The sequence below is a fragment of the Struthio camelus genome, chromosome 4, assembly GCF_040807025.1.
Source record: "Struthio camelus isolate bStrCam1 chromosome 4, bStrCam1.hap1, whole genome shotgun sequence".
NCBI lineage: Eukaryota > Metazoa > Chordata > Aves > Struthioniformes > Struthionidae > Struthio > Struthio camelus.
Window position 1 is genome coordinate 62,549,527 of NC_090945.1, and position 14,272 is coordinate 62,563,798.

The 14,272-nt window shown below is 41.5% G+C and overlaps 1 protein-coding gene across 1 annotated transcript in view; it reads right to left on the reverse strand.

The window, feature by feature from the left end:
* The window catches only part of NWD2 (NACHT and WD repeat domain containing 2), a 60,067-nt gene extending 49,292 nt beyond the window's left edge, over positions 1-10,775 (reverse strand). Inside the window, exon 1 of the mRNA XM_068943216.1 lies at positions 10,625-10,775. Coding sequence (XP_068799317.1) covers positions 10,625-10,775 — 151 coding nt within the window. The remainder of the gene's footprint in view (positions 1-10,624) is intronic.
* Positions 10,776-14,272: the final 3,497 nt, after the last annotated feature.

The following is a 14,272-nucleotide window of genomic DNA, read 5'->3' on the forward strand; positions in this document are numbered from 1 at the left end:
TTGTATTATCCATGTTTTGTCTGGCTGCACAGACTAGTTTCTGGACATGGTAGAATGATGAAGAGCCAGAAACTGTTTTTGAGAAATTTATGAATAATGACGTTAACTAGTGAAAGCTGCTGAAACTCATTCTCAGCAAGGGAATTTCCGCTCATGTTCTTTGTTTGTTTTTGATTGATCAGTGAGTTTATTTTGCATCTGTATGGGTTGCTGTGAGCTGCAGTAGTGCTGTGGAAGACAACTGAGGGCAGTCTGTTGTACAACCTATTTTCCTTTTTTTTTTTTTTTAAATTAACTGAGAGTCTAAATAAGATTAAGAGTTAGAGAAACGTCTGTCAGGAATGGCACAAGTGTATCTGATCCTGTTTCAGGCAGGGGGACGGATTAAAAGGCCTCAGGAGGTCCCTTCTAGCCTGCTGCCTGCAAACCGATAAGTAACAACTTAGTGAAATATCCCTTGGACCTTTGTTTTGGCCAGATATGCCTGGTTTAAATTGTATGTTATTTAATTCAATTTGCACTCATTTTGCTCACCACAGATTGCTTAATTCTCTATATTCCCATGGTACCAAATGACATGTATTTCAAAGTAAACCATCATACGAAATTTGCTAGTGTCTTGATAGGCCAAATTAGGGATAACAAACAGGAATGCTTCAGTAACTTGCTTGAACAGCATTCCATAGATCTTCATCTCATTTAAATATAATCCAATATATATGTAAGTAAATCAAGATCATTATCAAGCAGTATTATTATTTTATTGTTGTCCTAATATTTAGCAGTAACTAATCCTGGAAAGAAATCCATCTGAGAACTAAAAAGTGAATCAACACTTACTGCTCACTGGCTTCGGTATCTCGGATACTAGAAAGACTATGTGGTGGAAAAGGAAGAAGAGAAATTGATATTTTCTTGAGGACAAATAACAGTCTTGCCAGAACAGTATAGACTCTTTCTCTGTGGGAATAATAATCTAGCCACCATTTTGATTGCTATCAAAAGATGTTTTTATTTTGCTCTCCTTTTCTAGAATTCATGGGACCTTGGTTAAGTAAGAGTAGGTATGAAAAAAAAAAAAAGGGTGAAGTTCTTCCTTTTAAGAAAAGCACTCATAATGCAATCACACTTCTGATTTATGTCATATTTGATTTTGACAGTAAGGCTTAGAGTTGCTGTTTGTCAAGATCCCCTAGCTATGCGATGCTGACATAGGTGGCTGTGGAATACTCTTAGTAATCAACCCCCTTCCCCCCCCCCCCCCTTCTCCGATTACTGAAGACTCTCATTTCCTTGTTTATTTCTTATGATGGCTGCATTTTAATAATCCTCTGGAAATAAGAACATTCGGATAACTAGGCCTTCAAATTAACCTCCCTTTCCATATACAGATGGACTAAACTGAATCATTGCATTGACTTTCTTTGGATATAATTATTCTCTTAGGGAAATTTGCTTTTAGGTACCCCTTCTCCACAGATATTTCCACTTTTCCTTTTTGAGCTCTCTTCTTTGGCTGAATCTGCTTGGTCTTGTTCATACAAAATACCCACTGAAGTTAGTAGGATCTAAATTTGAATAAATGAACACAATTAGACACTTCACTGAGCAATAGTCTATTTCAAAATTTGAAAAGTGGTTACAAATACCCAGACTATTGACAGATGAGTGAAGCAATTAGACAAATTCATGGAAGAAAAGTACCTCACAGATTACTAAATACAAAGACACAATCTTTAGCTAAGGAAGCCCCTAACCCACAAACTGTTGGAAGCTTGGAGATATGCTGCAGGAAATTAGCATTTTGTGCTTGTCCTGATCTCATATTCTTTCCTTATGCATCTGAACCTGCTAGTGTTGGAGAAAGAATACTGGGCTGAGTGCTCCTTCTGCACAACTCACTATGTTCAGTCTTACCATGTTTGCTTCTTATTTACCTGATCTATAATAACTGGTGTGCATAACTTTACAAATATGGATAACCTCTCTCATCCAAAAGTATTAAACCTATCTGGTTATTTGATGGTTCTCAATCATTTAAAAGTACTCTTCAATCTAATAAAATCTAGCCAGCGAGACCATTTGTGAGTGAATGTTAAGTGTAAGCTGAAGCAATGTCAGAGCTTCAGTTATAGACGCTCTAAATTGCTGACCATTTCTCCCTATGTGGCATGGCCAAGCAATCTTGTACAACAATATAAATGAACACATAATAGACATTTAAAACACTGTACTCAGAAGGGTTTTGTAGGGTATGTTTACAGTTCCCACTAGCCATTTATTTTGGCGATAATGTTTAAATTTGCACTTTTGTATGCTTCTGAATACCTATTTCTGTACTTTTATAAAATAAACGCTGTAGCTTCTAATAAATGCAAATGCATTTTAATAATATGACCACATCAAAGGGTCCAGGCTTCAGAATCATTTGGCTAATACAAAACTACAGTTTGGAGAGTTATGTGAAGTTAAGGTTGCCCAAATAGGAGTCTTAGCCATTAATTCCCATTTGATCTTAACGTCTTGTAAAATGCTACTAGTTAGAGATTCCAAATAATAATTTTACAAATAGTATTGCTAAGTATCATTCACACACTCTACTAACTCCATGTTAGTAGTAGCAACTTCATAGTAGTAGTTAGTAGTAGTAACTCCATAACCGTAGTAACTCCATAGCAAGGATACCTAATTCAGCAAAGATAACAGAGGTTTGTACGGCAAAGATGGAGATTCATAAAGCATAACTGAGACTGTGAAAGTAGTCAATTGCTAGTACAGTGAACTGGACTCTATTCACATTTTAGAGTGTATAATCATATCACAGACACGTTACCAAGTTGAAGATAGCTGTTGTACCACCTCAAATGCTTGCACAAATGTGAAGTTTGTAGAACAATATTTTTCAGCCTCTGACAATTTGAAATCTGATCTGTTTACCTATTTGATCAGTCTCAATGACTGACTCTTAGCAACAGCATGGCTCTGCGTTAAGTCCAATGTGGAAGTCCTGCCATTGCCTAGTCTATCCAGCTTCTGGCACTGCATGTACTTGGAATGGCCTGATAAACCTAGAGATGACTTCTCCAGATGCAGCTTCTATACAAGACTGACTGTAGCTGGTGAGACCTAAGGTCTATCCGGAACAGTATCCTGTCTCCAGTAATGGGCTTTCGCAGATGCTTATAGAAGGGGGTTGAGAACAGTACAGAGGCAGACATATAATAACAGGGGTGATGGGGTGGCTTACAAGAGTTGCCTGTGGTGTATCTCCTCCTGGCATGCTGCAGTGGCACACTCATGGCACTCTGCACTGGCTCCCAGCTGCTTCATCTCTATCTTGCTACTCTCCCTGGTTTCTACCAGGGTTTAGGCCTGCCCTCTATTTGACTCAAGATTTTGGTGGTAAAGGCATCTGCCTGATATAAAACCTAAATTAATGAAAGTAGAATCAGGCCAATGGAGTTATTCTAGAGTTGCGCTGGTATAACTATGATTAAACTGGGTCCTCTAATTCTGTTATTATTCTTCTTTAATTAAAAATGCAGCAAGGGGATAAAGCAGTTGTCTTGAACAGCACTGCTTATGTTAAAAAAATGTCAAATTTCACTGTATTCCTTTCACATGACTACCTACGACTGCAGTATATTTGTAGCTACCACCTTCAATTTATCAAAACCCTAAATTAGCAGTAGCTAAATATTTCCAATGTATTAAGGCAGCCTGAAAGTATATACACAAAATACTATTTCAGCAGCTAAAAATTCAAAGAAATTTAATTTTTCACACCAAAAAAATTGCCATTGCAGTATTACTTACATATCTAGCAACAGAAATCTAATATAGGATTTTGTCTTCTATGTTTACACACCTGTGAATACACACATACATCCACGTAGCCATATGTATAAAGTTACTAAAAGGAGTTATTTGATTGCATAAGCTTTAGAGGGGATACCAAGTTATGTACCCTTTGCAATTCACTGATCTCATGCAAGTACCACAATGAATGAAATTTGTTTAAGTGACCCAAGCAGTAGGCTCTGCTACCCTACCACAGAATCCATGCAGTCTCCTTGGAACACAGCCTTTGAAATTCCATGTTAGTTTGCTGCACAGCAACTGTTGCTCAGCTGAGAGGCTGTCCCTGACCATGCAGGGAAAGAAGCTCCTCTGTGCTGATCAGGGAAGGACACTGTAATGCTCCCTGTACATGGCTGCTTCATGTGTCAAGCAAGGTCTCATACCTCAAGGAGGAATGATTCACCATAAGAACTTGATTCAACACTGCTTTTGTCCATCACCTAGCATATTATCTGAAGTATTAGTATCATATGGAACTGGCATATTCCCTCACTGTACTTGGAAATTGTGTCGAGCAAACAGGAGCCTCAAACTCTTCTTTACGTGTCATTAAAGGGTGACCATTTCGTACAAGAACAGGGCAGACTCCAGTGCCCTATGTGCATCCTGACTGCACTGTATTTCTTATATAATAAGCAAATGCATGCACATATATGTTAAAAACAGGCAGATCAAAATAATATGGAATCAGCCTTGTATGCAAATACCCCTGAAGAAATAAAACAATATGTGCAAAGTTACAATGGTAACCAAGAAAAGAAAACAGAGGTTCTGCTCCATTGTGTTGCTATTTCTTCAATGCTATCAAAATGGATATGAACCTAAGCTGCAGATCCATATAACCCTGAACAATTACAAGTTACTGCTGGATAAAAATCTAAACTCCTCCGTAAGGGCTTACCTTTACAATAGTGCTAAACAAAGCCTAGAACTTGAACATCTCTATTTTTAGCAAAAGGTTGAATCTCTACTACAGTGTTATGGGCCTAGGCTGGTTTTCAGCAATGCTAGAAGTACAACTTTGAATGATGCCCTCTGAATATAAACACTCAGTTCTCACAAGACATCCTAACAGCAGGTGTGAAAATTGTCTATAGAAGTCTGGCTTGAGTTTTATACATACATATATAAAATGCGTGCGTGCGTGTGTGTGTGTGTGTGTGTGTAAATAAAAGAAATTATCTGTCTTGGGGATAAAATTTGAGTACAGACTTTTAATTAGATAGGGTAAATACTTGATCGAAACTTCTAGAGCTGATAATTGTAAATGCTCTTAGTAGGAAAGTGACTGACTTTCAGGTAATTTTGCTTATTTCTAAAAATGAAGAAGAACGAACAAAAATGACAAACTAAATAGCTTGGTATTTTATTTAAAAAATCTCTTGATCTTACTGCTTGTTTTCCAAGCACACATCCTGCCTTGTGAGCACATGAATGAAAAATCTGCTGAGCCATTTTGTGTATGAATTAAACAAAAGCTTCTTCATGATTCCACTCGCACAGTCAGTGCACGTAGCACAGATCCGGAGCCTAGTCCCAAGCTGTACGAGCTGAGGGCCCAGAAAGAGCACAGCAGGCCATGAAGAGCAGCTCTTTTCATGCAGTAGATTCACTGCTGTTCTGTGGAACAAACTTCAGTCCAACTCAGTCTCCTTCCTGGTCGGAAGTGATCAGTTCTTCGAAAGGGAACAAACGCTTGAGGATTTGCTCAGCAAAGAAAATCTCTAGTACTGGTTGTGGTTTGGATCTACCTGCCCTGCCTTGCAGAAAAGGTAACGTCTACATGAGACTTGGTGCTACAGTCTCAAGGAGGTCTGCACAGCATTCAGATCTTGCTTCATATCATCATTCAAATCTTGCTTCCTGCTCATCCACGCTAACAGGAGAGCTGCATTGGTGCTGTGGCCCAAAGGGAAAGAAAGAAACCTTCACACCAAAATACTGAAAATGTCAGGCTTCTTTCCAAAGCCTGGTAAACTGCAAGCATCTTTGACCTTTGGCTTTACTGAAATAGCAATATTTCAGATTGAGGATCATACACCAAAAAAAGATATTTGAACCATGTTGTTCTCTCAAACTCAGCTGAGATACTCAACTTTGTCTCTGAAACTACTGAGTTGTTCTTTTTCAAGTGTAGCTTGTTCTGTAGCTTTTAAACACTACAGTGATGAGTGTCATGTAAAACCATAAATAGGTACAAAGTTAGGTAATCAGAACTAACACTTAGCATAAAAAAAGTCCTGGAGCTATTTGTCTCCACATCTCCGCAACACCTCCCTTGCAATTTCATACACTTGAACATCTGTGTTTTCCTTTATCCCAGGAAAAAATTCCACCCAGATTATATAAAATTGTCTTTATAAAAAGACCTTCATGCAATGCATCTAAGTAGGGACATCATACGGTATTTTGGGGCAGAACAAAACGGACCATAGTTAACTAAGCATTATTCTGGCCTTTCAGTATTTATTTTTCCAAATTAGCACTGCTACAAAGCTATTTTCCTCAAGAGAAACAACTTTTCAAGTAAAATACAGTACAGCCAGGATATGTTACAGAAGTTATGCCTTTCTCTCATCACATATGGCAATTATGCTGTAATCAAAGCAAGTATAATTCTTCATCTGTTATGAGTTACCCACCCTTATGTTCAGTAGCAATAAACTATGAATGTATATACAAATGCATATCTCATTTTATTTTTTCCTTTCATATGTATTTATTTTTATGCCTGTTTATGTACATGTAATTCCTGCAAAGCAGCCAATAAAAATAATTCCAAACACATACACTAAGACCCATTTCTGCAATAATTAATTATAGGAATAATCCTTATCTAGTCAACAAAACTAAATGCAGGTGTGAATTTTGCTTCATACATGATCAGCAAATATGTAAACTGGGCACCAAACATTTGTACTGTATTAGATTTGAATGTTTTACAAATAAATTCAACATTCTGGATTATGTATGTCAATGAAAAATAAGAAGCTGAAAAACTATATGACAATTAAAGAAAAGCCAAAACCATTCAACAGTATAACACAAGGAAATCTCACTTGGGCAGCCTAAAGTGAAATTGATAAATTTTAAACCATACAGTTTAGATTTATATTGTGTTTGTACAATGGAGGCACTAAAGTGGTGGTAATATCAGTAGTATCTTCTATTAGAAGAGGATTTTATATTGTATTCCCATATGTATACACAGGGCTTCATAATTAAGATTATTAATCACACTAAAACTAGTATAACATAGATTTTTTTTAAAAAGAAGTTGGATTTCAATATCCTTGCTAGCGATTATAACAAATAACCATCATAACAAAAGTATGCAGTTTACTATTATTGTCCCATTTTAGTAGAGAATTTATTTTCTAGAAAAGTAACCAAGTTCTGTAGGTATCTATCTGACAAAGCTTGTCAGCAAGTGATTTGGGTGGGGTACTTTTTTGGATTATGGGCTAATTTGGGGAATCCCAAAGAGCTATGGCAATCTCTGATTATCCTTGCAATTTTGCAAATAGTTTTAATATATAAAACTTTAAGTCGCTATCAGAGGAACAACACTCATGAAGAGGACAGCCCTTCCGCTTTAAAAAGGGCTTTTAAAACAAGGTTTGTTCATGATTTCATCATAATTGTTACTGTTTGTACAACAGAAGTGTTCTGACTGGCCGAAAAGCTGCCTTGTAAGTATTAACTATCAAGATTCAGTAAAAAGAAATGCTGTGTTGGAACTTAGGAAGTATACAGAAATGATGCACTGAGAAGAAAGAAGTATTTAGCTCATACAAAGGATGGAAAAATGAACATCTTTATCCTGTGAAGAAGCTCAGTGAAATGCTAGCTGCAATTTAAGCCCTACTTACACTTTCAGGTAACACTGTCTCAAGCCACCTATGTCAGAACCCACTCAGCTGCTACATGAAGGCATTATCATCCTGTCTTCAGGGGAACCACCTGTACATAGGGCTTTGTTTTATGGATATCCCTCTTCAATGCATTCATTTGGCTCTGCTAAATTACAGCCTTTCCACAGACAAAAGGCATCTGTAAAAATGATTGGTGTCTTAAGTAACAGAAACAATAATATCGCTGTAACTAGAACTAGCAAAGGGTAACTTCCCTGCTTTCAGAAGAGCCAAGAGAATTTTAAATTGTCCGAATTTTGAACATATGTTCCAATTCACAGGATTTCATTTTCAAAAGACAAATTCCCAACTTTTAATAAGGCATCAGTTTCTACGAGAACTTGTAATTCTACCTTATTCCACCACATGGTTTCTTGAAACAGCAGGCTTTGCAATTCAATTTTCTGCTTAAAGCAGTGCAAGAATCATCTGAATGTTCTTCATCTATAAAACACTGATGTCATAGCTCAGTATAATGGCAGTTTATACCTGTTATATTTAATATGAAGAGTATGTTAATGGAAGAAATCTAAATAGGTGCTACTGATCGACATATATTAGTAGAAGTTTAGAGAAACTGACATTATTTATACTATTATATTCCATAGATTTCTGCTTTAAGCAGTAAAAGCACTTATTAAAATTAGCAGAATATAACTTACTGTCCTTATCACTTTGAAGCAACAAAAGTATCTTGAGAAAACTGATAATTTATCTAAAGCAAAATCTTCCATCTCTCTTGGCTAAAATACATTACGTAAAAGATGCCTCATCGCTTATATCTACTGAAACTGGAAAACAGTTATATTCAAATAATAAAGCAACTTTAATATTTCCAAAGCTCCGATCAGCTTCAGCAACATGCAGATGTTTGACCCTGTGTACTTTGCAGACATAATTAAAAACCCGGAACTTCTTTGACAGCATAGTCCTGAAATGTACCGAATACAGCTCACTGGTACCCAGTTGTGCTAAGGGAAGCTAGAGGACTCGCAGCCCCTTTCAGTAACGCCCAGCACCATGCAGCACCGAAATCCAGTATCGTTTGTATTAACATGCTGCAATTAACAAGACAGGCCCAGATCTTGCAAACATGCTAAATATATTCTTCCTACTTAATAAACTATGTTTTTCAGAATTCTTGCCCTTTTAACTCTTCTAGATGTTTTGCACACACCATTTTTTGTTTCTTAGTAGCTTTCTAGATGACATCTAAATCCCATTACAGGCTCCTTTTGCTGTTTATTGATACATATTTGATATATGTATTTAATGTCACATGCAGTTAATAATACTTCCATGTCAATGATGTCACTGGTAAGTACAGTCATGGCTGCTTACCATGACTGTAGAGTCTCTAAATGTTCAATAGCCACTAATGATTTTAGGTGTCTCACTTTGGTAATCAAAATCTGTAGTCAATGTGAAGTTTTGGTCTGACACTAAATGTAGGAGAAATGTTGCAAATAAAATTTTGGAAGTGAGAAGCAACTGTTAATCATTGCGGTCTTTTGATCTTACAAAAAAACTGAAGTAAATAATTCTAAGAGGACCAAATTATTTGCTTCATTGTAGTTTGTTTTCTTTCAAAATTTCAGCCTTAAAAAAGGCAACGTGAAAGCCTGCAAATGGATATATATGGCTTTAAAACCCAACTTTTAGAATGAGTTCAGTGTTATTATTTTAGCAAATATCTGTTAACATACCAAATTTACCTGATGATAGATGGCATTCATATGGAGGCATCAGTAGCTCCACAGAAAAGGCAATACTGACAGAAATCTATTTCCAAAGAATAACTTTGTCTTCTAAAAATTCACATCAATTTGCTTTCAGGGCAAAAGAAACGTGTTTCAGATTATCACTATTTATGTGTTTGCTTAGCTTGTAGTAATAAATTGTGAACATTTTAAATGCCTGCTTCTATAGGACATGATATTTTTTAAAAAGTAAAGTGGCAGATTTGAGAGCTGAAAGTCAACTTGTGTTCAGAGCAGCTAGGGAGACCTGGCCATGTGAGAGCTCTTCAAGCTAGTGCTATGCCTGCCTTTTTGCTTGTGAGTGCTATTACTCATAGTCATGAAAGTATCTGGGCAAAGACAATTTTCTTTTTTTAAGACTCAACCTATTTTGTCATTTTAAGCATGATTTTCAGATCTCTGATGTTTGCACAAAAAGGTGACAGTATTGTTGAATTAGAAGCGCTGGGGGGGAAGATGGTGGGTGGTGGTGTGAACGAGAACCGTGAATATAGTGGGCTCATTTTTACAGACTAGAAATGACATTGGCGTGAACGCTTAGTTTATTATTTCCTTGCTTCAAGTGGGAATACACTTAAACGACTTAAATAAATCTAATGGGCGGGAACGACACCTCCTGAACGCATGCAAATTCCTCGGATAGAAAGGCAAATTTAAAAATAGTTTGTAAGTAGCCAGTGGCTTAATTATTTCAAGCACAGAGTATACGATCCCGACTTTACTGAAGTAAAATTGCCGGCTTCAGTGAACGCTTCCTGGAAAGTACAGCCTGACCGGGGAGGTGGGGGGGTCACATTTGTTTTAGCCTACAATATGCCCCCAAAGCGTTCCCTGCCAATACACCTCAGGCAAACGAGCAGAGCGGAGACCTGCTCTCACCACGCTGCGAAGGCAGTAGGCAACTGTGCGAGGCAGCCGCCTCGGGAGGCCACGGCAGCAGCCCGCGTAAACGCCTCACCTTTAGCGGACGGCGCCCGCCGGGGGCCGCGCAGCCCCGCGCCGCCCGGCGGGGCCGCTGCCCGGCGGCAGGGGGAGCTGCGGGGGCCGGAGGGTCTCGGGGTAGGTGGGAAGGGGAAGGGGGCAGGTTACCTTCGGGGTTGGCGCTGATGAAGACGCGGACGCTCCTGCCGCTCGGCACCAGGTGAGACGGCAGCGCCGAGAGGTTGCCGGAGAAAGCCGCCCGCCGCAGCGCCGCGTCCCGCGGGCAGGGCAGCCGCCCGCCCGCCCCGGCCGGCCACATGCCGCCGCGCCGCAGGGCGATCCTCGCAGGCGGCCGCCGGGCCCCGGCTCAGGGCAGCCCCCGGCCCGCCGCGGCGGTGGCCCCCGGCTGGCAGGGAGCGGCCATGCGGACCCTCCGCCTGGCTGCCCGGGGCCGCCGCCGCCTGCCTCCTCGGCGGCAGCGAGCGGGCGGCGGCGCGGCGCGGCGGGGCCGGGGCTGTGCCCGTGCCCGGCGCCGGGAGCAGCGAGGAGCCCGGCCGCCCCGGCGCCCCTCCCCGGCAGGGAGCGGGGGAGGCGCGGCAGCAAAGTTTGCGGCGGGGCTGCGCCGGGCGCGGAGGCGGCGCGGCCCCGGCCCGGGCCGCGGCGGCGGGAGGCCGGGCGCCCGCGGAGCCCTTGCCGGCGGGGCTGGCGAGGCCCTCGGCTCGGCTCGGCTCGGCTCGCCCCGCGCCGCGCTCCCTCCGCGCACGAAGCTGTGCGATGTCCAAAGCAGGGATGTCTCCGGCAGCGCTGACGGCGCCTTGTCTCCTCCGAGCGTGTCACAGGATTTTTATAGGAAAACTGCTCCCGGCTCGTCCTTTGGGCTCTAAAGAGTTCAGAGACCTTTCCCGTGTTTTGTTCTGTAACCGCCTGCACAGGAGTCCCACCTGCTCAGATACAAAAGAGGGATGCTCTTGCTGCTTTTTTCCCCCCCTTTCTTTTTTCATCAGTTATTTATTTATCGGAATAAATGCAAAGCTCCGGTTTGAAGAATGAAAGAGGAAGGAAGCGGGAAGAGCAGCTGTTGGGAAGCGGCCCCTTTGCAGCAGTCAGTGGCGGGCATCCCGTCGGGCAGCGCCGATGAAATATTCAGGAGGGCGGCGGGGCCGGGCCGCGGCTCCGCCGTGCGCCGGGGCGGGCGGGCGGGGGCGGCGGGCCGGTCCCCCGCCGGCGGCCCCCCCGCCGGCCGCCCCGGCCCCGGCGCCAGCGGGCTTTGGCGAGCCGCGGAGTTTGGAAACCTCGCCGGGGCGGCGGGGGGGCGGCCAGGCGGGGACCTGGCGGCAGAGCGGCGGGAGGGACCCGGGGTGGGGGGGCACGGGGCGTCAATTAGCCCGATGGGACTCTTGGCTGGGAATGCAACGACGCTGCCGACTTCGCCAGAGGCGTTTGCAGGTGTTTCTGCGTTTTTAAAAAGCTAGAGATAAAAGCTTGGTGATGCGGGCGGTGCTTACAGAGGCTGTTTCGTGCGCTAAATGTCACACAAACCTAGTTTGTGAATTATAGCCACATATCGAATATCTAGTACATATGTAATGTATATAAAACAAGCCTATTGTGTACACGAGTGAATGCTAGGGAGTATTTAAAAGCTTTCCTTGCCCCCGATCCTTGCAGCACCCTGTTCTGGTGTGGTCCCTGCTGGAAGAGTTCCCCACTGTAGCAGGCAGGGTCAGCGAGAGGGGAGGCTGAGCTGGCTCTCAAGGTGCTTAAGCTAACAGAATAGGCAAAAGCAGACTGCTCAGCTCTGTTTCAGAAATAAAGGTGACAGCCAGTTGGGTTGCTGAAGTGCTGCTGAGCAGGATCTTTTTTTTTTTTTTTTAATCCCTAGTTTCCTAGGGAAATAAGGTATATGCAAAATTGTACCCCGTGGGTATTTGCATGTGAGTAGAAGAGAGTAATTTTGTTGCTATTTGCTTACTGTAGCTTTATCAGTCGTGTACCTTGTAAGTTTTGAGCCAATTTCAACCAAATTTAGGCAGAATTTTAAAATATTAATTCTCAAAGATGCTACATTCTTGTAAGCTCTGTGAAAATAGCTAGCAGGGGAGAGGGAGCTTATCTGCAAAGAGGAAAAGTGTGCAGCATACATTCAACCGTTAATATTGAAATGCCAACGCTGGACAGAGAAGTTGTGCCACTGTCATGGGAAAAATTTCATAATGCCTAGAACTTGGAAAATATCCCCTTCAATCAAAACTTCTCTTCCTGTAGGATTCTCTAGTGTCCAATAAGGGGAAGATCTCACCTGAAACCTTTCATGATAGGCATTCATATGTCTCGTCTCTGTGGATTCTCCAATGTCTTATATAAGGCAAGCTTGTCTGGAAGCTTTGCTCTAATTCAGTAAGAAACTCCAGCAGTCATCAGTCTCGTGGACTTTGCTTACCCTTCGTACATCCAATATTTACCAGTGGATCCGATGCTCCTTTTTCTGCCTTGTGTCACTAACAGGTCATTTCTCTCACAGAGCTGCAAAACAGCTCCTTGAGGTTGCAGACAGCTAATGAATGCATGAAGGAAATGATTTATAGTATAGGCTGGACTGCATCTTATGTACTTTCCTGGGACTAACTCTCAGCTGGACTGTCTCCTTTTCTCCTGCAGCATACAGTACTAGGCAGTCCATAGATGTGAAGTAAGTTGTGGAAGCAGCTCCTGATGAGGATGCAGAGATTCTCAGTTTATATTACTGCTGCCTAAGAAGTCTGATCAACAAATTTCTCAGACAGCTTCTTTGGAAAATTAGGCTCATGGGTCTACCCCTTTGCCACTCCAGCCATAATGCCGTGTGCTTTATGACTCTTTTTGGCAGTCATTTTTACTAGGTTCAAACCTGCATTTGCAGCATTTGAATTATTTTGGAATTTTGTCTTAGACAGCATTGACAATAGCATCAGCTTTTAACTGAATATATTGTCTCAAGAATGCAGGCTGAATAAAATGGGGCCAGGCTTATCATTTCTAACTGTATATCCTGTCTGTTGCTTGGATGTTAGTGCTCTTGTGGCAGGGATAGTTGCATTGCATAGGAAGCAGCTAGTCCTTGCAGTTTACAGGCTACCCTTATGCAATGAACAATCTGTGCTGATCCATGTTACCATTTTGGTCTGTAAACTGGATTGCCTTTATGCATGACTCAGCCTTTCTTGTCATGGTAGCTGCCCCCTCTGTGAAAACTGAGGGGGACGGATGCCACGGAGTGGTAGGCTTCAATCTGCCTGCATTTGGGAGTCAATATCTTTAGCTTCAGCTCCTGTAAATATATAATACAGGGAATGAAGTGAAATGAGGCTGAAATGGAGAGGATGAAGAAATGATTGTAGAGAAACTAATTTATGGCTTTACCTGAGACTTTATCAGTATGAAAGCACTCTGGGTTAACTCAGTTTGGAGATTAGTTGGCAGCTTTCCTTAAATAATACAAATTTTCTTTTGTTAATTCAACAAAAGGAAAAAGAATATCAAAGAATGTCATGTAAATTCAAATACAAATTATAAAGAGGATACTATGTTCATTATGGAGCATAAATCAAAATTCCTGTATTAAATTTCATATTGAATGAATAACAGATTTTGTAAATTTTGTCACATGGCAAAGTGTACATGGTTACAAAGCAGGTTTTAGAGTTAGTTTCCATGTTTGAGTCCCAAGCTAGTTATGTGGAAGCTGTCTGTCTGAGTGCAGATTCCCACCCGATAGAAATGACTGTGAAGTATTGCCTAAAGGCCTGACCCCAAACTTTCACACTGACTGCTGGATTT